The sequence below is a fragment of the Vanellus vanellus genome, assembly GCF_965231255.1.
Source record: "Vanellus vanellus genome assembly, chromosome: 11".
NCBI lineage: Eukaryota > Metazoa > Chordata > Aves > Charadriiformes > Charadriidae > Vanellus > Vanellus vanellus.
Genome location: NC_138916.1, coordinates 14,617,754 through 14,641,327, shown reverse-complemented (window position 1 = coordinate 14,641,327; position 23,574 = coordinate 14,617,754). Strand labels below are relative to the sequence as shown.

Here is a 23,574-nt window from a genome sequence, read left to right as displayed (position 1 = left end):
CAAGGCTTCATACTACCTGTAACAGCCCCAAGTAAATCAATCGAACCAAACAGATCTGTAGACTGAATTAGTTGGTGCTGAAGACCCAGCATCCACAATATACACATTGCAGGTGCTTCACTTTGGACTAACTCTAGTCTCATCCCATGGACTGCATATTCCATAGCTGTTGGAGAACATTACGTGCTTATCTGGGGCACATCTTCTGGTTCAGCTTAATCAAAAAAAATCCAGTTTATGCTCTCCAAGACCACTCCATGATGTGAACTGATGAGCAGTATGTTAGGACCACAATGAAATCTGCTTCAAAAAACATACTCCTTATCCAAACTGAAATGCTAATGTATTGGCATTCTGTCCCTTCCCACATGCAGCTTTTCTGCCAAACCTGTCCCAATTCCCTTTTCTGGCTCTACATATAGTTGATTTTTCCCCTTCCTCTCAGAGTGTTTCTGACTCCATCTCCCACTCCAGATTCTTTATCTAATCTTAGTCTTCCACTCGGCCTCATTTTCATTGACCTGAGGTCTCTGTACATCCAGTCCTAGGCCCTCCTCCCACCATCTCATATCTGATTTTCCTTCATTGTATGAACATAACGTCAAATTTTTCTGTTCAGCTAGTCTCATTTTGTCTTTCCCTATCCTCATGTGATCTCATCACCCCCAGTCATAAGTCTGAAGCTCAGGAGAGTCTGAAGCTCTCCACAAAATCTCTTCTGTAATACCTGAATGTGAGGCAGGAGGCATCATACAGTTCATCCCATGGCACCCATTCTACACTGCAGCAAAGCAGAAAGCAAGAGCAACCTCAAGGAGACTTTTTAATGGCTTAGCTTGGAAGAGCAACATGATAATTTATTCTAAGGACATATTAGCTGTTTGCAGTTAGGATGTGTAACAAGCTAGAGCACACTTAAAAGGACAAGTTTTCAGAAATGTCAGCTGTTAACATCCAAAAAGGCCCTACAGAGCCTGAAGGAAAAGGTTTTTGCTTTTTGCATTTTTTTTAAGGGTTGTAGTAAAATATGTGTTGATGTTCACAGATATTGCAAAAGCCTCGTCCATGACCAGAAGACCATTGCCTGCCAAATTTCAAATCCCTGATCCGTGATCGAGTCCAACAATGGGGGATGTTAAGACATATTAAAGAAAAGGTTTCAGGAATGTTTTGACAGTGGGAAACATGTTTTTCTCCTCTGTGTCCTTGGAATATGCTGAGTTGTTTTGGCTGAATTTTCTCCAAAACATTCAGCACCTGGCATGGAAAGTTTCTGACCCAACTGCTGAATTTTGACAAAAAAATCATTCATATATAGTGAAGTATCAGGCAACCTTGACAATGGGGGTTACGAGCTCCATGTATATTGATGTCAAAGAGGGAAAAAGGTGCGAGGTAGCAAGCCGTCACAAAACTGAGCCAGCTGATGATACTGAACAGGCAGCCTTGCAGAAGGCCTCTCTTTAGATAAATGACCAAAGTGAAAGTAGGTTTTTGGTTAAGTGCGCTTGGGTATGATGATGTACAAACACACGACACTAAGCGACCAATGGTAAATTACACAAGTGCCACAGGAACTAAAACACATGGCAAGAAGAAATTAAAAGTTACAAAGCTATCAAGATTGAAACATTTATATGAAGCTTTTAGCAAAAATGCTAAGACAAAACTTGCAAGTATCAAACAGTTTGAGAATCAAATAAGACCGGCTTTGCACAAGTCTGTGCCTTCAACTGCACTCCCTGTTAATTTCAGAACCAGCATCTTTTCTTCTTCCTTGGTATCAGAACAAGAACACTTTCCTACCATTTCTTGCCAATAATGGTGCAGAAAGCAGACATCAGGGCCCAATCCTACAATTTTTCCATGCGCACAAAGTGCAATGGAGTTAATGGGAGTTCCATGCATATAGTACTAGAAACATCAGGCCCATGATATCTCATTTCCCAATGGGACGGTGCATTTTACAACCTATTACACTTTTTGTTTGAATATCATTAGTCAAATCTTTAATCATTTTACCAGAATGTTAGAATCTGGCTTGCTGGCAGAAGTCTAACTTTGTCTTTCAAAGGCAATTAAGTGTTAGTGGAAAAAATAAAGAACTTTTGAAATGACATTTCGTTTTATATTTGCAAAACAGTAAGCTTTCTTTCAGTGCTGTTTAGCTTTCCGATCAAAGGCACTTATTTTATGTAAAAACATATAAAAAAAGATAATAAAACAAAGTGAGTCCTTCATGAGAAATCATTTGCTATCAATGCCTAAATTTCTTTTCTTAAAATAAGGACCAAGATAACAAGGCACTTCTATTTTCCCTTATGCCTCCTTTTTTTGTCATAATAAAATCTTTGGCTCTTGCTTTCCTTCCAATTCTTTAATTTGTCTCACTGTGCAATAAAATTTACATCCTGCTCACAACCTTAGAAGCTCCCTCTTAAATACATGTCTGTCGTGTCGATATTTTACTTCTCAACACCAGCTCCAAAAGCTTCCAAATGACTACTTGGTAGATATTGTGTCTCCCTTCACTCATACATTAGCACAAAGAAAGCATGGCTTAATTTCCACATTTCATTCACACAGATGATTATTCGGAACTGCTTCCGTAGTGTTGAAGAACTTGACCCAAAAAAGATTTTGGCACTCTTACAACACCAAGAAAATTTCTGATTTCAGTAGCACATGTACTGTTTTGCTTATGTGAATGGTAGTTAATTCATATAATCTAGCCTACTGCAGTGCAAGATGAAACCAAAAGTTGACATAACTGACATCTTTCCCCAGAATAGTCTTTCTTCATCTTTAATTTTAAAGAACTCTTGAAGAGCCACTGAATTATGACAGAGAAAACAATGACCCATAGGTATACTTCATAAGTAGACATCATCTGCCTGGACTTGTGCAAAGTATTTGAAAGTGTTCCACACAACACCCTTGTCTCTAAATTGAAGAGTTGTGGATTTGACGGATGGACCCCTCAGTGGGCCAGGAACTGGCTGGCTGGTCGCACTCAAAGTATTGCAGTCAATGGCATAATGTTCAAGTGGAGAACCAGTGACGAGTAGTGTTCATGAGTGACTGGTGCTGTTTAGCAATTTTTGTCAGCGACACAGACAGTGGAATTGAGTGCACCCTCAGCAAACGCCAAGCTGTGTGGAGCTGTTGACACACTGGAGGAAGGGATGCCATCCAGCGGGACTTGGACAGGCTGGAGAGGTGGGCCTGTGCAAACCTCAAGAAGTTCAAGGTCAAGTGCAAAGTCCTGCCTGTGGGCTGGGGCAATCCCAAGCACAAATACAGGCTGGATGGAGAATAGATTGAGAGCAGAGGAGAAGGACTTGAGGGTGTTGGGGGATGAGAAGCTCACCATGAGCCAGCAATAGGTGCTCACAGCCCAGAAAGCCAACCGCATCCTGGGCTGCATCAAAAGAAGCACGGCCAGGTCGAGGGAGGTGATTCTGCCCCTCTACTCTACTCTGGTGAGACCCCATCTGGACAATTGCATCTACCTCTGGAGGCCTCAATGTAAGAAAGACATGGACCTGTTGGAGTGAGTCCAGAGGAGGGTCACAGAGATTATCAGAGGGCTGGAGTCACCTCTGCTATGAGGAGAGGCTGAGAGTTGGGGTTGTTCAGTCTGGGGAAGGGAAGGCTCCAGGGAGACCTTATAGCCCCTTCCAGTACTTAAAGGAGGCCTACAGGGGAGTGACTCTATCAGGGATTGTAGCGATAGGATGACGGGGTAACATTTTTAAATTGAAAGAGGACAGATTTAGATTAGATACTAGGAAAAAATTTACTGTCAGAGTGGTGAGACACTGGAACAGGTTGACCAGAGAAGTTGTGCATGCCCCATCCCTGGAGGCATTCAAGGCCAGGTTGAATGGGGCTGTGAGTAACCTGGTCTAGTGGAAGGTGTCCCTGCCGTAGCAGGGGGGGTGGAACAAGATGATCTTTAAGGTCCCTTCCAACCCAAACCATTCTATGATTCTAACTTGGTCAAGGCAATGGGAGGCCTTCCACCAAGTGATATCAGCTGTAGTCAGCCCTTGCTTGTGGAGAACACCACAAGTGAAATTAATATTTTCCTGTAGCAAAATTACAGTTTCAAAACCAGAGCTCTTTTATCACTTTGTCTTTACTGTACTTGCATACTAAGCAGCAATTAAATGTGAATCTTTTTATTTCACTTATCATGAACTATCCAACCAGGCTTGCTATTTCAACAAGTTCAGTTTGGGTTGCCTTAGAACTAGCTAAGGTGTCCCGAGGAATTTTCCTTCTTCAGGAGAATATCTGTTGCTGTGAAACTGGAATAGAAAATGAAATTCCTTTCTGTTCCAGCTGACCTCCACATCAGAAAGGGGAAGATCTATTTTGTGTATATATAACTATATCTATGTGTAGCCACACAGAACAAACACAACTTGTTAATACTACAAAAATATTATCCAGTCTTTACTGCTTCGCAAGTGGCTGCTCTGCGCTGACCAGAACCTCTGAGTATTTCATATGACAAAGTGAATAAAAATTGGTCCTTCATGAAAACTCTTTTTCAGCTCATTGCAAACATTCAAGACATTTGTCAGTGTTTCAGGATGAAAAACTTTATAAATTACTGAACTACATTTTCCCATCCACAAAAAAAGGCCTTTAGTAAACGCATGGCAAAAGCTGACACTGATAGCCCATCTAGGACATGAAAAAGGCTCTTTGACTTGTGCAAAATTATCCTATGACTTCAAAAGACATTGCCACAAAAATATTCACTTCGTAATTTAGATTACCTTTGTTATACGTACGTATTGGATTAGAAAAATTATGTACCTGCGCAGTCTAGGATAGCCTAACACAAAACCTTTTAGATCAATACAAGTAATCACACTGTAAGGTAACAAGCTTTAAGATCACATACGCTGCACTTCAACTTACATCCACATTGAAGCATACTGCAAACAGTGGCATTAAAAAAAAAACAAACATGGGAACATTTCTATGTACTGCAATAAGAATTAAGCATGATTCAACATACAACAGCTCTTTCAAACTCAGGGCATAAGTGAAACATTTACAGGCTGAAGTTCAACAGGACTAAAGTATATGCAGCTGTCAAAGGCAGGTGCTTTATCCATTTTAAAAAAATACCTGCCTGCACTTGAACTTTGAGTACTGACTTTACTCTAAGAGCACCAGATCCTCACCCTGCATCTTGTGGTTCTGCAGGATGGTAATGAACCCCAAAGGGTCCATCTCCGTGTGACAGATGTAAATTGTGAGTTCAGAAACAGAAAAAAAATAGATGTGAGGCAACTATCTCACATGATACATGCATGGGACGTATGCTGTGAGATTACAGGGAGCATCATCTGTGAGGGTGGAAAGCACGGTTGTCAGAGGCGAGCGTTTCTGGACAGAACTTGCCTGGATATCAACATAGCCAGACTCTTAAGACTGCAGTAAAGGGTCTAATTTTGACATCCCTTCTCTCTCATATTTTCAATACTACTGAGACTTACAGAGTTATTCACAGTAAAATGCTAATTATTTTCAGAAAGAATGGCAAAATTTGAGCCAAACACACACAAAAAGAGAAGAAAGTATTATTTCCTTTCACCTTGTGCCTTTTGCACCATGCAAATAGTTAACTTGCCTCTGAAGTTCAACTGTCTTTAGACCAAAGAAAAAAAAAAAAAAAAAAAAGCAAAGTTAAGTTGAAAACCAGACATTTTCAATCATGGGCCACAATTTCCATAAAACCATCTATAAGATGTTTCCATGATTTAAAAACATTGCTACATTGCTACAGCATCACATATATTGCAACATGAGGATACCCTCTAAAATAAGATGTGCATCTTGATGGTTATTCCTGATAGAATGAATTGAGTGGGCCTATAAAAAAAATGCATATCTCAAATTCTTTCCTAGCTATACCCTAATGTGTGGTATCCCTCATGGAATTTCAGTAGACTAATCTAGCACAGACTTTAGAATAAGTAGCTTTGGAAAGCTGCAAACAAGTATATAGTGAAAAGGTCAATACTCTGCAATATGTATGTTACTATAAAAGCAGAAAACATAGACAAGGATAAATTATCATAGGATCAATTTGCAACCTACTTTTTTCTGGTGAGACATGTGCCTTAGCTTGTCCCCTCACAAGCCTGCATGTTGAACCATCTCCTGCACAGATTCCGCAGTTGTCTTCCTTGGCATTGCTCCCAAGTTGTCGATCACAGCCTACTGCCTGCCAACATAAACACCACAGTCAGAAGGAGGGCAAAGCTGTAGTAGGCATGCTCAGGTTTCTGGAATTTTATTTATTATGTTATCCTTTTGATTTTATGAGCTGGCCTCATTCTATCAAAGCATATCTTGCTATTTAGGATTTTAAAAGCGCACTGTCATTTCCATGATTTTAATGATGAACCACAACAACTGATATATTAAGCTGTTCAAGCATAGGAAATACATGAATCGGTTTCCCACTACTTATGTGAATGAATACCATTGAGCGTTACTCTTTCTAACACAAGGGACAACTATATTATTTACATTTGTTTTTCATCACCTGTTTAATTATGTCTGAGAAAGAATTAATGCAGTGAAATAACCCAAGTTAAATATTTAAAGGGCGCTCAGCTTTCAGATTCACAGACAAGCGACTGTGGGCATTGCTCATAATCTAGTGTCTTGCCCATTCAAAATTTAACTGGAATTCATGTAGATCTCCTATTTGCCATTTATATCAATGTCAATCACATATACATTTGCTAAGCAGGTTTTAAAAAACTTGGATTATTCAATTTCTCACCTTTTGATTTTTTTTTGTTTCTGAATGAGACCCAATCTATAAAACTTTCCAATTATTATTATAAAAACACCCAAACTTAGACACTGCCAAAAATTCCAAAAGCAAAATTTTTGAAAAACTGACAGTTGAAAACTCTCCAAACTGTAATGAAAACTTTTTTTCTGGTTTTCTCTTTTCTTCATATCAGTCACCCTACCAGAAGCATGGGAGTGAGAACGGGACGACAAAGAAGAATGGACAACATTCACTAAAAGCGCCTCCTTGCTGAGAGCTAAGTATTTGGTCTCACCTATCTCACCCTTTCACCTTTTCGTAGATGAAATTTGCAGGGACTACCGAATGCTGAGCAATGTGTTAAAAAGTTAATCTGCAGCTTCAGGTTTTCTCAAGCAGCCTATACACCTCTTATATCCACACATCCCTGAGAAGTGCAGCTAATTCATCATAGACATATATATATTTAATCAAACTCCAAACTGACAAATGGATAGAAAGCACTCTGGAAATCCACAGTTAAAAGCAGGGCTAGAATTCTGAAATTGGCCAGCACACTTCTCTTCCTATATAAAATGCTTGGAAGGGGCAGTCTCAGCTGCCAAGATCCACCGCATCCATGCTGTGCCAAAACTGACACACGATCCCCTTGGAGAGGTGAGGATCGAGTCTGCACGTAAGAGGCAGGGTTGGGTCTTCCAGTCTCTGAGTTAACACACACAAACTGCACAAATCACGCACATCCACTGCCAAACATGGAGAAATGTAATCTTGACATTTCATCTGTCTATAGAAAAGACAGCAAAGCAGCCCCAACTTCCACTCCTGTCCCCTTCCCTTATTTTCCCAATTCCCTACATCCTGCGTTCTCTTAAGAGAAGGGCATTACCGAGGACAGTTTATGCTACTTCTGTTGAGAGATGTGCTACACTGAACAGCATCTCCTTAACTAAAGGGTTCAGATTTGCCACAGAAGTCTACATTCGCAACAGGAAACTATTTTCTTCCTGCAACTGAAGGGGACCTTAATCTTATGTAGCCCAGCAAAGAATTTTTTTTAAAAAGAAATAAGCAGTTTACCTGAAATGATTTAATGTTAAGTGTTAATAAAAAAAAAATAGTTATAAAAAAAGAAACAAATTAACAAACATGCGTGAAATCAGACCATCTCAGAACAGGTGCTTATTTACTACATAGAAGCTATGCAGGAACATTGTACAATAATTCAGGATTGGATTAAAGACTAAAACGTTTTCACTCGAAGATGTTTTTTAACATTAGCTCTGGGTTCATCACTAGCATCCAGAAAAAAACAAAAAGATTGTAAACAAATTACTCTGAACAAGCTTATCTTCCCATTTTATCACCTATTAGCATTGAGAAATGAACGAAAACGCCACCACTTCAGAAACAGAAACTGACTGGGCCACTGCGTGAATCAGAAAGCTGATAAAATTTCAAGGGGTATAACAACACAATACTCAACACATTGGCCTTAGACTTGACAACTTACTTTCCATTCCCAGGTCCACAGCGGACTTTCTTTTTGACCTTTGAAAACTCCCTGTGCTTTTCGATTCCAATCGTGAAAGGGCTACAATTGCAATTCCCCACCTCACAGGGATGTTGCAAGAATAAATCTCCTAAAGATTCTGAAACAATCAGATGGTGCAATGATGGGGACCATACCAGTAGTTGAGACAGTCTGTATTTCTCTCGGGTAGGCTTTTAAAGTATTTATTGCTTTCCACTGCTTCTCCTGCTCTTATTCATATAAAGATACTACTAGCACACAGAGCTAAATTGTTAAAACTACTGCAAGCATAATCTCTCCCCAGATCTCACAAACACATTTCCATTCTAAATATTTTCTAAATATTCTAAATTTTCTAAATATTAAGAATCTGTTTATTCACTCATCAATTAATTCTCGAAGGAAAAGTTAAGCTGCACATTGTGATACTCTGTGTGAGAAACTGCTATTTTTATTAGTTTAAGCTGTTGTATATTTGTAGGCTACAGATCCTGCAAGTCTTTGGTGGGAAGAGGGTACTGAGCAAGCAGAGTACTTGTGAGACCGGCCATTAAAGCCCAACATGATAATAATAAATATATATACTGAGCTGTTACACACAGTCACTATGAAAACAAACTCTCATTGCATATAACAAAAATTATACAACTGTGCAAACACAAGGCACTATTGTATCCAACATGGAAGGTAAGAAAAAAAATAACCAGCACAGCAGCATGCTTTAGAGGACTGTTTCATACAGTATTATTGCTTATTCTTTTGTAATACGCAAACGCCACAGAACTAAACCAGGAGTGCTAGCTGCAAGGGACCCGGATGTGGGAAAAGCTTTAGGGCTCCCCTGTGAGCAAAGGTGGTACGTTCAGCTAGATGCATTTACTCTCTTGTGGACTTCCTTCCGAGATTATGTTTATTATCAACTGTTGTGAATATAAGTATCAAGCAATGATATCCTGGAACACAATTTAGAAAATAACTCAAATTAGTATCACGATTTAGGCTTGAAATGAGCAGAGAAATTCAGGTTTTGTTTAACATAAAGCACCCCAAAATTCTGCAGATTTTAATGTGACGAGCCTCAAATTTAGAGCTAATTCAACAAGTTTTGCTACCCTGGGATCTTAATGAGTGAACACTAGGGTGGAGTGATCAACACTAGAGCGGGGTGTGTTTCAAACCTGAGTGTCTAGAGTTAGCCTTTTTTATCTGTTTTTAAAACCTTTATAGGAAGCAGTATTTCTCAGACAAGCTCGATAGCCACAAATCTCACCAAAATAACAAGGAGCTGCAAGATAGATCTTTGTAAATCAGGCCTCAAACACATGTGGTATTTTGACACCAAACATTATGAATTTAAGGTATTCATATTTTAGGCAGTAACTATTAGAAAAACACAGTGTTTGATGAAAGAAGTACATGTGTATGAAGAGAGTACATGTGTATTTGCAAGCAAAGCTGCACAAGGACAACAAAATGATATATAGCAACAGCCTTCCTCAGCTCACACACCACCTCAGCAAGCCAAAGAGGTCTGATGATTTTCACGATTAAGGCGTTTGTTAGGGTTAATTTACCCCTCATTGCTCGCTGTTTACAGAGCAAAGAGATCAGCTATAAATATTACAGGCAGATTGGGAAAACATCTGCAGGCTTTTAGGGCATAGTTGGAAATAATCATATTAGGTGATTTTAACATAGGCTGCATAAATGAAACAAGTGATAATACAAACTGTGTAATGGAAGGATACAAGTTATGAAATCTGCAATCATAAATACCATCATTCAAAAAATTGATACAAGTATTGTAATGAGTAGGCTATGAGCACCTCAGACAGAAGGGAGAATATGGGCCAATATGTAACAAAATGAACACAAAGTAGAAATGTAATATAAAAAGAGTATTGAGGAAATGGGTACTTTATGCATTTAATAAATCGGCCATGATGGGGTATCTATGAATTTGGGTATGGCGGGATTATTTTCAGAAACAGGTGTGCAATTCATGAGTATTTTAGGACAGAACCTGAATATGTTATTTGGCTGTGTTCTTCCAAAGAAAGAAACAGAAATATGAAAACAAATAATACTGGTTTGTCACAAGCAGCCAGGATAGAAAACATTAAGCAGCAAACAGAAAAGCTCATCTGTTTCACCAAACTTCTAAACTAAATGTCAGTGTGCCAGTGCTATTGTGAAAGATATTACTGAAGGGTGTTAAATACTTTGTAGCATGCTTAGAGTAGTTCATGTAAGTTCAGAAAGGCAAAGGAAGAGCAAAAGGTCAGGGTATAAAATATAGTAATACAGATGAAAGAAAAATGAAATTTCTGCTGATGTGTTAGAGGTGACTATGGACCGTTACAAATATTTTTGCAAATACAAATCCAAAAATCACTCAGAAGCTCCCACAGCTGTTTCTATAGCTCTTATTCACTTAGTAGGGTTTCAGCTGAGGAATTAGACTTAAACAAAGAAATTAATATAGCGTGTTAATTTCGATTTGTGATGGTCAAAGTATGATTCGTTAAACTCACAGATCTTCCTTTCTTAAGGAGACATTTATAATTATGCTCAGAAAACGGACCGGACTGCAAGGTGACAGATTTTTAACCAAGACTCCAGTATGGCAAAAAAAGGACTGTAGTGAAAAACCCAGCAAATCCCAAACCCCCTTCAGAGTCTTCTTTTAATCAACGTAACTACAAACATGGACTGGAATTGCCAATGCAGAGCCCAATGCAGGATGAGGATTTGAAATTTCAACTTTTGCTTGTTAGAGCATTGCTTTATACCTCCTTAACTTTGTTATTCCCTCAACTGACCACAGAGGTGCAGCTGCAGGCACTCTCTCAAAATAGGCACAACACCATTTTTTGTAAAAAACATTCCACAGAGGTGAGCTGTCAATTGTAAAAATGTTGTATGTCAATTATAAAAAAAAAAAAAGTTTCTGGGATACTATCAACTTAAAATTATATATTTCAAACACAGAACCTGAAGATATACCTATGCTCTACAAAAGAAGAATACTTAAGTGAAACACGAGTAGAACCAGAGAACTGTGCATAACAAGCACCATTTAAGTGTTAAGTATCATTATTACTATCAAAAGCATGAAATCGTATACAGCAATATATATAATTATATACAGTATTTCCCTTTAGAAAGGGGCTCCCTCCCTTCTGTGGTCCTCTGGAGCCAGAGGTCCAGGTACAGCCAGAAAAAACAAACATACTGAGTTCTCCTAATACAAGTGGCCACAAAAGAATAAATCACTGCTGGTTTTATTTGTGACATGTACATAAATTCTATGAAACATTAAGACTAAAGTTGCACTGGTGCCATTCTTTCTCTACGTACTGTGTCTTAGAGCTCTTTAGCAGACAGATCATTTAAACATTCAGCAATGTATATGTTAAATGCTATATAATTTTCTACTTTGAATAATAAATTTTTGATTGATATAGACTCTTCTTTATCAGCAGTTCTATTAAAATGTAAGTTAAGTTATTTTTTTCAGTGTTCCGTGTTTACTCACTGTCAGGGAGTGATGCCCTTTATTAATGTGATTTGGTTTAATAAAATAAAAAGAGAAAATCAATTCAACCACATCTCAACGTGACATAATTACCGTACTTCTACAGTTGCTGGGCAAACCCTGCAAATGCTTGAGGAAATCCAGATGAAGGCTACTCTGAGTACAGGCACACTTGTGTGCTCTCATTGGCCTGGCTATTTCAAAGGAGGCAAAACCACGTGCACTCATGAAACAGACTGCTAGTGGGATTTTAATGCAAACATACAGATGACATTTAGTGAAAGACAGCAAAAGCAGAAAACCCAGTAAATAATTTAAGGGGAAATGCCCAATGTGCTTAAAGTGTAAAAGAAATACTACATTTCTGCTGAGCAAGGAACTGCACTGCAGAATGCACAAATGGAGATGATAATTATACTTCTTCACAAGAATGTGATAGCGTTATTATACAGAAGATCCTTTTCTTTAAGGGCTGAACAGTCTGTCATTAACCCAGAATGTGTTGCCCAATAGTTTGTGGTTTAAAATTGGCTAGCAACAGATCTGTTATAGCAGTATCTCAGTAAGTGAATCCGGTATGGGTTGGACCACCGATCTGAAGGGTGGCAAAGATTATGTGGCCTACATGCAATTGGGTTTTCACTGCCTATCAAATATGTCAAGGTGTGAAAAATATCGACTGAAAGTAGACTATTACACAAAACAGACACAATGAAGTGATGTGACTGCCCTGCCACCAGGATGCTAGTACTTGGTTTGGTGTAGCCAAACTATTTATTCCATCCTTACAAGAGATCAGAACAAAAATAAAAATGGAACAAAACACATCTACATATTTTCAAAGGTTATCAGCATTGCACAAAATACGAGATAACCTCAGAATTATTTCTGCCAAAAATACCTTCTCCAAGTCTTGTGACTTGACTCAGAAAGGACACATGTTTTATTTCAACATTTACTAGTAAAAGAAGAAAATAGTGAAAAAATCCCTACATGCTCAGAAAGATAAATCTCTATTGCAGTTTATTAGAATCACTCTCAAGATGGAAAATTAAAAACCTCAGGGTCTTGGTGAAAGAAAAACAATTTATATTTCTACAAACACACAGAGCACAAAATTCAAAACTCAGAGAAATTAAGGCCATATTTTACTGTACAGTTGCACATGCTATCACAGTGCACAGATCTTACTGCATCAATGTCAGCTATTTGCTGTATTTTCTCCTGCTCTACTTGTCTTAGCACAGAATCACAGTACAGGCAGTTGTTAGGAACGTCTGCATCCACACAACAAATAATTAATTTTAAATATGGCTATGGGAATTTATGGTAATAAAAAAATGAGTAAAAAACCTGTCATGAAAATCCTGCTCTGTCTTAGTCAATATTTTCCACATCTTTGCCCTGCTGTAAAAACCTGCTGTCATTCAAAGCCCATCTATTCATTTACTTTACAATCTCTGCTCACGTCCTTTCCTTTGTGATAATTTCAGCTTGCGCTTTATTTCTACACAGATGAAATACGTCCCTGGAGAGAATATATAGAAAAAAAACTCCCACTGTCTCTTTCCCATGCTCATAATCTACAAGTAATTGATTCTGACAAGCAGCGGGAGAGATACCAGAATATCCCTCCAATTAAGGAAGTCACTTCCTTTTTTTTTTTTTTAATTAGCTTTAAAAGTAGTGTGGAATATTACCTTTGAAGCAGCACTTTCAAACTCTGGTTTCTCCTCATTGAAGATTGAGACATGATTTTGTCCTCACACAGTCCTGTCTCATAACTCTTCAGTTATGTCTAAGCTCAGCCTAACAAAGGCCTGGCTGTGGCACAGGCTCTCACGTCTCTGCAATCGAGCCAGGGCAGGTCAGCAGCAGCCCAGACAAGCTGACACAGGCTTCAGCATATGTTAATAAACAGAATACAGCCCCTTCAGGGACCTTCACTAGGTACTCTGACTGACAGTGAACGTCCCAGCCCACCACTTCACAGCAAGTGAAGCAGCGATCCCAGTTGCCAAGCTGAATGGGTATTAGTGGTGGTGGGAGTAAGAACATTTCCTCTGTGTAAGGATTTTCAGTTGCTCATAGATGAGAAAGCAGGGAGTAAAGGCAAAGTGTGCCAAAATGCAAACCTCAGAACAGAGGCATAAAATAAGTCAGAATGATGGGCACGAGGAGACACACCATGATGTTCAGAATTCCCCAGCCATCCATACAGAGGAAAAGAATGTAAAGCAATAATAAAAAAAACAAAACAGAAGATAAAAAAAATTCAGTGCATAAAATTCATTGCATACTGAAGGACTCCTAAAAAAGACTTTCCACATATTTCTGCGAACGTTTTATATCTGAAAGCAAGAGGCTAAAGGGTGTTCCGCAATTCTGTAAATCCACTTCCATCAAATAAAAAAAAAAGTGTTTCCAAAGCATTTAACTCTTACTACAGGATCTGTCACATGCTAGAGCAGCTAAGAGATTATAGGACCACCCAGTAGGGAGGAAGTACCCTTTCCCACAAGGTCTCCATTTTAAAAACTACACAGACACACACTCAGAGGATAGGACACAAACTCCCTTTGGGCTTCTTGTTTGTGAGAATGCTTTCAAAAAAGAAATCAATATGCGGAATCAGATTACTTTGCTGCTTTTCTGCTGGGTCCAGCCAAGTCTGCCTTGCTATACAAAGGCAAAGTTAGCACTGGGGGATTTGAAGGTTACTAAGGCTCTAGTTCAAGACGACACCCAAATGGTGAGTCTTTCTACTGTCACTGCTCACATGCTTTAGGACCTCGCTAGGCTGGGAAGTAAAAGTCACATTTGTACAAAGCTCAATAAAATAAAACAAAACTTGGCAGAGAGAATCACTTAGGAAAAAAGAAATGTAGATAAGAAACTGGAGATCAGAAAAAATCCACTACTTATCTGACAAGAAAGGATAAACTTAGACAGTAAGAAATCCCTATAGGGAGTATTTTTCCATAAGAAACAGTAGGAGGGAGAGTAAGACATGATCTGAAAAGAGACATCAGTTTCCAGCAGCAATGGGCAGCTGCAAAATAAAAACAAGTGATTCCGAAAGACCTTTTCAGTGTATGAGATTATCCTACTATTACACGGAGTAAAAGCACACCTCTGAGTTGCCAACAATGTCATCACAAGGGAACCACTATATTGAGGTGGACCGTGACTTTAAAAGTGATGCAAGTACAGCCCTTAGAGGGTGGCTACATGACCTGCTTGCTTGGGCAGTGCCAAGAGTCTCCATCAGGCAAGGAAACCAACCCGTGAGGCTTATGGAGGGTGATGCTGGCAAGTAATGTAGGATGTGGTAACCCATGCTCAGCACAGCCCCATCCTTCACTGAGACTTCTGGAGAGCCACCAACATTTCCCAGCTGAATTGCAGCTGGAGCTCCCTGCTGTCCTCAGTTTTATGACATATGTCATATGTATGCGGTCATATGAAGATTTTGATATGTAGCTCTGAGAGCCAGGAACTTTTGTGGGATCTACACGAGTAACTCCTATAGTCTCTCTGGGTAAGTAAGGTTCAGCCTAACTCTGGTGCCTGCAGTAATACATATGCAGAGTACAGGTCTCTACACAGTGATTCCTCAGCACTCCAAAGTGTACTTTACTCCGTGTGTTCCCTAATTGATGGCACCCAGGAAAGAATGCCAGGTTCAGTATAAAGGCTGACTTAACACAGAGCTACCTCAAAATCAAGTCTTTCTATGAATAAGTTACTTGAGCTTTGAAGGCAAAGAAAGGAGGAAAAGGCAAAGTGGACATTTTTTTATTATTATTGTTAAATACAAAAAAAATGGATTTTAATTATTCATTTTGAAAAAAAAAAAAGAGTACTTTTTAAATCGCTATTGAAGAATTAAATAATCTGACTAACACATGTAAGAAACACAGCTTTATGTCTGCAGTAACAGTGGATGGAAAGGAAACTCTCCTTTCTAAGTATCTGAACACCAAACCTACTGCACATCTTGGGCAGTCCTTTAACACATTTACAGGCAAAAAGATGTATCTGTATGAACCAAAAGGGAAAGTACACAAAACACCCTAAACAAGGACTTTGAGAAAGCAACTCTCGGAATAAAAGGAGTCAAGATTCAGAAGAAATTAATAACCTGATATGAATTTTAAGTTTTAAGCATGAGCAAAGCTCATAAAAAAACTCCTGCCACAGTCTTGCAAAAGCTTACTGAAAATGTTTTCAATGAAAACTTCAACAGATACTTACTTCAAGCATGAGTGCTCTGGAGGCGAGTGAGAGAGATACCCACTTGCCATATCGTGACATGACAGAAAAGAACGAGCATGGCAGAACTTGATGACACTCCACGTGACATATGGGATGTGTTCTGATGTCAGCTAAATTTATGCCATATGCTACAAAGCATGGTGTAGTGTCTGCCTCTTCTGGAACACAAACAACTTACTGACACTAACTGGAAAGTTCACCGCAGGATTTACATCATCTTTGACCTAATTGTGACAGCCTAGGACAGAACTACTCAGGCTGCTCCTTAGGTCTCCAGATTTTTTGGGTGATGCGTGTACTTATTGTCCAAACATTAATCCATATTGGGAAAATTATCACTGTAACCATTTCAGGTACTGACACATGTAACATCCCATTCTGCATTCTGGTAGAGAAAAAGCAGGTCTGCATGAACTAAAAACAAAAAACAAGGAGAGACAGAGCCCCAAAGCAGGCGGAGTAACTGGGTAAATGTTGCCCACACATGTGTCTGACATGCAGATGTTTTTAAATGTCTCCACCCACATCCAGATGGGCACAGCAGGAATATATTATATGAAAAAATGTGTTGGGAGTTGTGCAGAAACTAGAAAAAATATCAGAAGTTAAGTGTGAAAATCCTCCCGGCAGTGAAGTTTTGACCTGTCCCCATTTAACACAACAGCCCCAGATATTTGCTTTGGTAACAGCAGCACAGCAGTAGCAGACTAAAACATGATCAAATGATTTGGCTGAGTTAAGCCTCAAGCAACCCCAAAGTATCTTATTAACTTTCCCATTAAACTTTTCCCTGCTCCACCGCCTTTAGAGTTTACTTCCCCTGAAGCCTCAAACCTCCTATCCAGAGAGCAGCTTTGTCATCTCACGATTTCCTTTGACAGCGTGTTACTTAGTTTGATTCTGCTTGCTAAGGGAGGTGCAAAGCATCACAACTAAAGCTGGACAACAGGAACTCGCCGTCCTTGGAAATTCATGTGCTGCCAAGGAGAGAGTCTGAACAAGAATCCAAGAGGCAGAATTAGTGATGCAGCCCTACCTTACCAAGAACATGAAAACAGATGAAAGTGAAATCGCGTTGTGGGGGGAGGAGGGGAAGCTGAAATCTTAGAAAACCTGCCAACTTTGAGACAATAAATGAGCAAAACCAGCACCGGTTGGAAAGGGACTCGGGCAAGCCAGTCTCCTTATACTAACTCTTTGGTGCTCCCAGGCATAAAAGCAAAGATATTCAGATCAGCAGTATGACATGTTTATTTAGATGAGTTAACTCTAAAAACACTTGCCAAGTTATTTGCAGGCTGTGCCAAGTATATGTCAGAACCCAACAGACTGATCTTACAGCAATAATTGTAGAGAATCACAATTTTGCTGTCTCTCTCTTAACAGCAGTTGACTAAATAACCATATTTTTCCAGGAAAGATTAGAAGTCAATTTGTTTTCTTTTCCTGCTTAAACAGGAGTAGCAACAAAGCTCACTGTCGGTTTTGGAGGAAGTCCCCAACCTCCCGCAGGCCCTTTCACAAGTAACCAACCTTTCCTCTCTGCCCCCAAAACAACCTGCAAAGAGAAAAATGTTGTTCAAATGACCTTTCCTTTCAATTCATTGAATGTAAATCCAAATTCTTACCTCAATACAATTATCCGACACTAAATTATCGAATATATACTTTAAAAAGGAGGAATTTTCCATTTGTGCAGAAATGCCTCACAATAGCCAGTGACCTGCCATTCTGGGCTGGATCTCATAAAAAAATCAAATTTTCTCCTTAACAGAGTTCATAAGATATAAGACTCAGAGAAGCAGCAAAATGAAATGGAAGGCTTCAGCACACCCTGACAGACATACTAAAGGTTAGAAAGCTGTAACTAGCATGACTAGTTTCATTCATTTTCACATGTATAAATAGAAGAGTGAGTGGATGTTATTGACCTTTTATTTATATATAAAAATATCAATGGTTAAGGCAGTCAGGAACTTCTGTGTGCAAGAAAAGGTAATAACCAAAAAGTGCACACTCATGAGCAAAGTGCCTCACAACACAGGTCACATTTAGATTTTCACTATGAACATACCTGGCATATTCCACTGATGCACATATCCAAGGATTCGATATTGCAACGAGTACCATCTAGTACTTTTGGGGCAAGCTCCACAATCAAATTCTTTCCCAGAGCTTGACACTTCAGGGCACACGGTGCAGTAGGATCATTATACACAGGGATCCACTCATACAAATGTCCCTGGTATTTGACGTCATTGTAGGCTGAACACTGTTGTGCTCTAAAGTCACCGACATCTGAAGGGCAGTCCTAAAAACAAACCAAAGGAAATATTTTTTTGAGAAGGAAATATTTTGCATTTGCAATAAATTTATCTGATGAATTACACAGAATCTATTCAGGGAGGCTTGGTTCATCAACTGATCTGCTATGACAAATATGCCTTATTGCAAAGCTTTACTATATGTATTTAAAACAATTTATGTTGCTTTATCCATTGCTCGCAGTGCAAGTAGCAGAATATCACACGTATTCCAGCAATAACAAGATCACTGATATAAGAGGATAATTAAAAATGCTACTTTTTATGACACTATGCAGTACATTTAAAGTCTGGTTCTGTATAAGAATTAGCTTCTGAAGGAACCTATGTATTTTAAGTAACTATAATGAGATGCACAACATTTAGTATTTCTCTTTTCAATAGCTTTTTCCACTTAAGGATTGCTGAGTGCTCTATACTTATTCATCAATCCATACATCAGAGTAATGAAAGAGATATTATAGCTACTTATACATAAAGAAATAAAAATTTGTCTAATTAATTGGTCAGTACTGCTCTGAAAGGGGACAAGAGCATTAGAAGGAGACACCAGAACTTTCAGTGTTTAGTCCTTTAGTCGAATTACAAAACACCTTCACCTCATGGAAGCAGTAAGGCTTCCTTTTTTGAAATAAAATATACTTCAAATTGGTAACTATAAATTATATAGTTCCAGTTCTAATGAGACAGTTCCGTACCTCCTCCCATACAGAGCCTCAGCATATACAGCTGAAAGACCAAATATGAGAACTGTTTGAAATGAAATATTCTAAAATATTTTTTCTACATAAAGCATCGCACCCAAACAATGATGTTAATATTAAACTGCCGTGACAGGAATGGAGATGAATACTGATTTATTTGAAAATAACTTTGGTAAAGTACTGACAAAGGAGTTAGTGTGTCAAACAATTTCTCACTAAAGACTTCATTTGAAAGTATGTCCAGTGTCAAACAGCCCATACGCCAGACTGAAAGGATATTCTTCCAAGAATTCCAACTGCACATATAAGCCAGATGTGAGGCCGATTTTAACAAAGTTTTGTTTTCATTGGATATAAGACTGAAAGATTGTGATGTGTCAGCTGAACTCATGGAACTTATTACTAAGTATTAGTTAACAATACTAATCCTGAACACAGCTTCAACCTTATCAGTGAACTGAACCTTCCCTGGAAAAAAAAGCTAACGAAATAATAAGTGCATTACACAGTACTGGAGATTAAAAAAATACATGAGAAAGGTCCAAATTCCAGCCTGATGCCCTCAACAGTGTTGTCCTGACACCATTTTGCTCATATGAATCTGGATGAGTTGGCATTGCATTAGCTTAATACTTTGTCAATGCCTTAGATTTTTTCACCATAGAAAACAGTAACATAAAAGTTGTCTTTGGTTTAGTTGTAGTCTGCATAAAATACCTTCTAAAATCAATATTCTCTCTGCTGATCAACACATGGCGCTTTCGCAACTGAGCACCGAACAAATCACTGAGCACTCCCAGCAACACTTTTCAACGCTGTCCAGTGCTACACCTTACAGTGAGAATAACTTAGAATGATGCTAATACATCTTGTAGTATTTTTAACCTGGGATAATTCTAGTTTGAGCCATATTTTTTTTTAAAACTATAAAATGATGGAATAAGACAAGAAGAAATTACAGTTACTGTGATTCTTTAAGAGTTGTACCTCTGCAAAGTCCTTAAGTAAGAGCTTCTAAAAACATCAAGCAAATTCTGTTAGAAACCACCCTTATTTACTGCAGTGTCACTCCCGAGAAATTCACCAAGTTTGCACTGGTGTAAACGAGAGCAGAATTTGGCTCTGACTTATCTGTCACCTCTCATTTTCCACAATAGCAAGTCTAAAAAGCAGAGAGGACTTCAGAGTTCATATGGATACCATATGGTTCCCTTCCACCACTGCAAATAGAGGAGTAGCTAAGGATAAAAATAATAAGTGGAAGTTAGATTCAGGTAAAGTTAGAAGCGATATTTTGGAGTAGTGTTATTCAGCCATGCACAGCTACATTTTCATCACAAAGAATTAAAGAGCTCTCTGTAAAATAGGCAGAGTGATGGCCTTAGGCTGAGTTTTGACAGGCTGTTGTTACAAGTCATTATCACTCAGTGTTGATGCAATGCCAAGATCCAAACACCACAATGTCAGGATGTCAATCCGTGGTTACTGTATGTTTCTCATTGATTCAACACAATGCAGCTCCTTCCTTCCACTGGCTTCCTGGCTGCTTGAGAACAAGTGAATTCTCATCTCCCTATTCTGTTTTGGCATCTTCAAAGAACACACAGCGATCCTGGCAGCTCGATTCATATGCCAGCTCCACCTGCTTTATGTTTGAGCTGTGTTCAAAAGCAGGAGCAAAAGAAGAGCATCTCAAAGAGATATCAAAGGGTTGAAATTATTATCATTTGCATTATATCAGAATTTGGATGGCAACCAAATTCAGATCCCTGTTTTCCTGGGAACAATAAATATTTGTACAAAGAAAGGAGTTCATAATCTAAACAAAAAGACAATTAAGGGCAGTAAGGAGTGTAATCAAGACAACAAGAGGACTCGTAAACTTCAGGTTAATTCCATTACAGCGGGTTAGGCAAGGGAGAGGGAGTTTAAAAAACAGAAAGGAAAAGGAGGGGCAAGATGTGAGAGAGGTAGGCAAGGGTGAAACATGTTCGGGAAGTGGGCAAGGCCACGCTGTCAGACAATGATACACGGACCCCAGTCCTCATCCTGTTTGTATGGTTTTTTGGTTTTAACCTATTCATTCTGTTGCTCCCTCTTCCTTCTCAATATTCCACATTTTTTCTTGTTTGTTAAATATTTTTGCTACCAATTTCAGGATTTTTCAGATTTCTTAATTTCAGCAATAACTTTTGTTTTACACTCAATCCACGGAACCACAGCCAGGCCGTTTGTAGGTTCATACGCTACACAAGGACCCAAAGACATACCTATGAGGTCCAATACATGAAAAAGTTGGCAAAATAATCGCATCCAGATCTTGTAGTGGAATTAAGTGTATTTATGACATGAGTTATGAACATATTATTAGACAGGCAGATCTGAAAAAGATGCTTCAGACATGACTACCATCCAGGTTAAAAATACACATATATATACATCCCATTCTTTTCGTGACAGATGATTAAAAACTACTGCATTCAAGGGCTGCCTTCTTATGAAATGTATCATTTGCGTTTTGGCAGTGAGCACTCTTAGCCTTTGAAAACAAAGCTAACCTGGGAAATCTGTATCTTTGTAGGCAATGTTCATGTACAAAATATGAAGGTTGCATCAGACCCCGTGACTCCTGCCAACAATTACTCCACTGAAAAAAGCACAAAAGAGAAGGCAAGAAAATTCCCAGTAAAAATGATGACACCAAAGAAAGTCTAGCCCTTTGTCTAGTTTTATTCTTTGAATCTCATTTTGTTGAAACCTAGCCAAAACCAATGAAGTCATTGTTTTGTTTTCTTTTTAAAAATTAGCTTCAGGTTCTGTTTTTCCTACACAATTTTCAGGCCACTTCTTAAAAATCAAGATACCTGAGCTAGAAACCACCCTAGCCACAAGAGCCATACGGTGCATCAGCATTATAAAGATAATAAATAAATGAGCAGATTAAAAAGAAACTATGTAACTTAAGGTGAAATATTATAGGACCAAAGTAGACACAGTTCAGCCAAGGTTTTCTGAATGGGATAAATGAGCTGGTTAAGAAGTGGATACTGAGAAAAAAATCTGATGAATATGTTGAACAACTCTGAGCATTATCTGCATATAATAAAAGTTTAAAACGGAATTAAACATGGGGAAATGTGTTACAAAACAGTGTTTTTTCTTACAGTCAAAGAGTCACTCTGGCAAATGTATAAGTGACTTTTTGGCACATAAGAATGTGAAATTTATGGGGAAATGGCCTAAATAACTTGTTCTATGAATAGGACCCTAAAGGATTATCTTAAACACTTCCATATAGCGCACATCATAGCATTAGAATGTAACAGTATATACAAAAATGGAAATATTAAAAAGGAGGGTTAAGAAAGACTGAAAATCTCGTTGAACAGCATATAATGAATAGCTTATACAGTTTATTTCTCTAAAGTTTCTATAATAAAAGCTGAAAGCATACACGCAGTTTTAGGAAATCATGCACCTGGCATTGCAGTTATGATAGAAAGATAAGCAGGCTACACAGATGCCTTAATTTCAGCAATTATTTTGTTGCTAATACCTTGAATTATTTTTTTGATTGAAATATCACTAATATTATTCTGGAACTATGCTTGAGTTCAATGAACTTACTACTATTCTATTACAAATCCAGATGAAACCAATTTTCTGGTAAAATGATTCTTGTTCTTTTCATTAGAATGACACACATATTAAGTTGTGCTTCATTTGTACTCCCCAATATAGATGTTAGTGTTGTAATGTATCATGTAGCAAAATTACATTTGCAGACAACTTTACACAGTGTATATGTACTGAATGTCTCATGTGGTTAACAATAATACCTATTAATATGGAAAGAAGCTAGTATAAACTCTTAATTTTCAAACTAAAGTTTTACTCCAAAAGTGAGAAGCATTCATTAGAAATAATGCTTTGGAGAAAATTATATCGTTTGAAACAAAACTGGCCTAGTAGTCCCTGGTTTACATGAGGTGTGAACTCCCATTTCAAGGTTAAGTCAGGTCTAATATTGGGTTTTAATTCAGTGACGCCAAATTCAAAGATCAACTGTATAAACAGTGGAAATCTCACGAAATATATTTTTCCCAGGAGTTCTCCATTATCTGATCCATACTCTAGGAAAAACCATTCCTGAGAGATTCTGGCTGTATCTGAACTGAAATGGAAACCTGATCCCTTTCAGACGTGCCCCAAAAGCAGAACTGTAAAGGCAGCTTCCTGTCTGGAAATTAACATTTGAATCATCATAAATTCAAACAGATTCACATACAAGATGCTTGCCACTTATCGCTTTAAAATAAGTCCTAAAGTTAAAAAACAGGCCCCAGTGACTTCAGAAAAACTCCCTGGGAGTTCAGAAAGGATAT

General features: G+C 38.4%; 1 protein-coding gene across 1 annotated transcript in view; it reads right to left on the bottom strand.

Moving 5' to 3' along the window:
* ADAMTSL3 (ADAMTS like 3) overlaps nucleotides 1-23,574 on the bottom strand; it is a gene marked incomplete at its 5' end in the record, with an annotated part of 185,190 nt that overhangs the window by 71,779 nt on the left and 89,837 nt on the right. Inside the window, 2 exons of the mRNA XM_082488623.1 lie at nucleotides 6,124-6,250; nucleotides 18,236-18,472. Coding sequence (XP_082344749.1) covers nucleotides 6,124-6,250; nucleotides 18,236-18,472 — 364 coding nt within the window. The remainder of the gene's footprint in view (nucleotides 1-6,123; nucleotides 6,251-18,235; nucleotides 18,473-23,574) is intronic.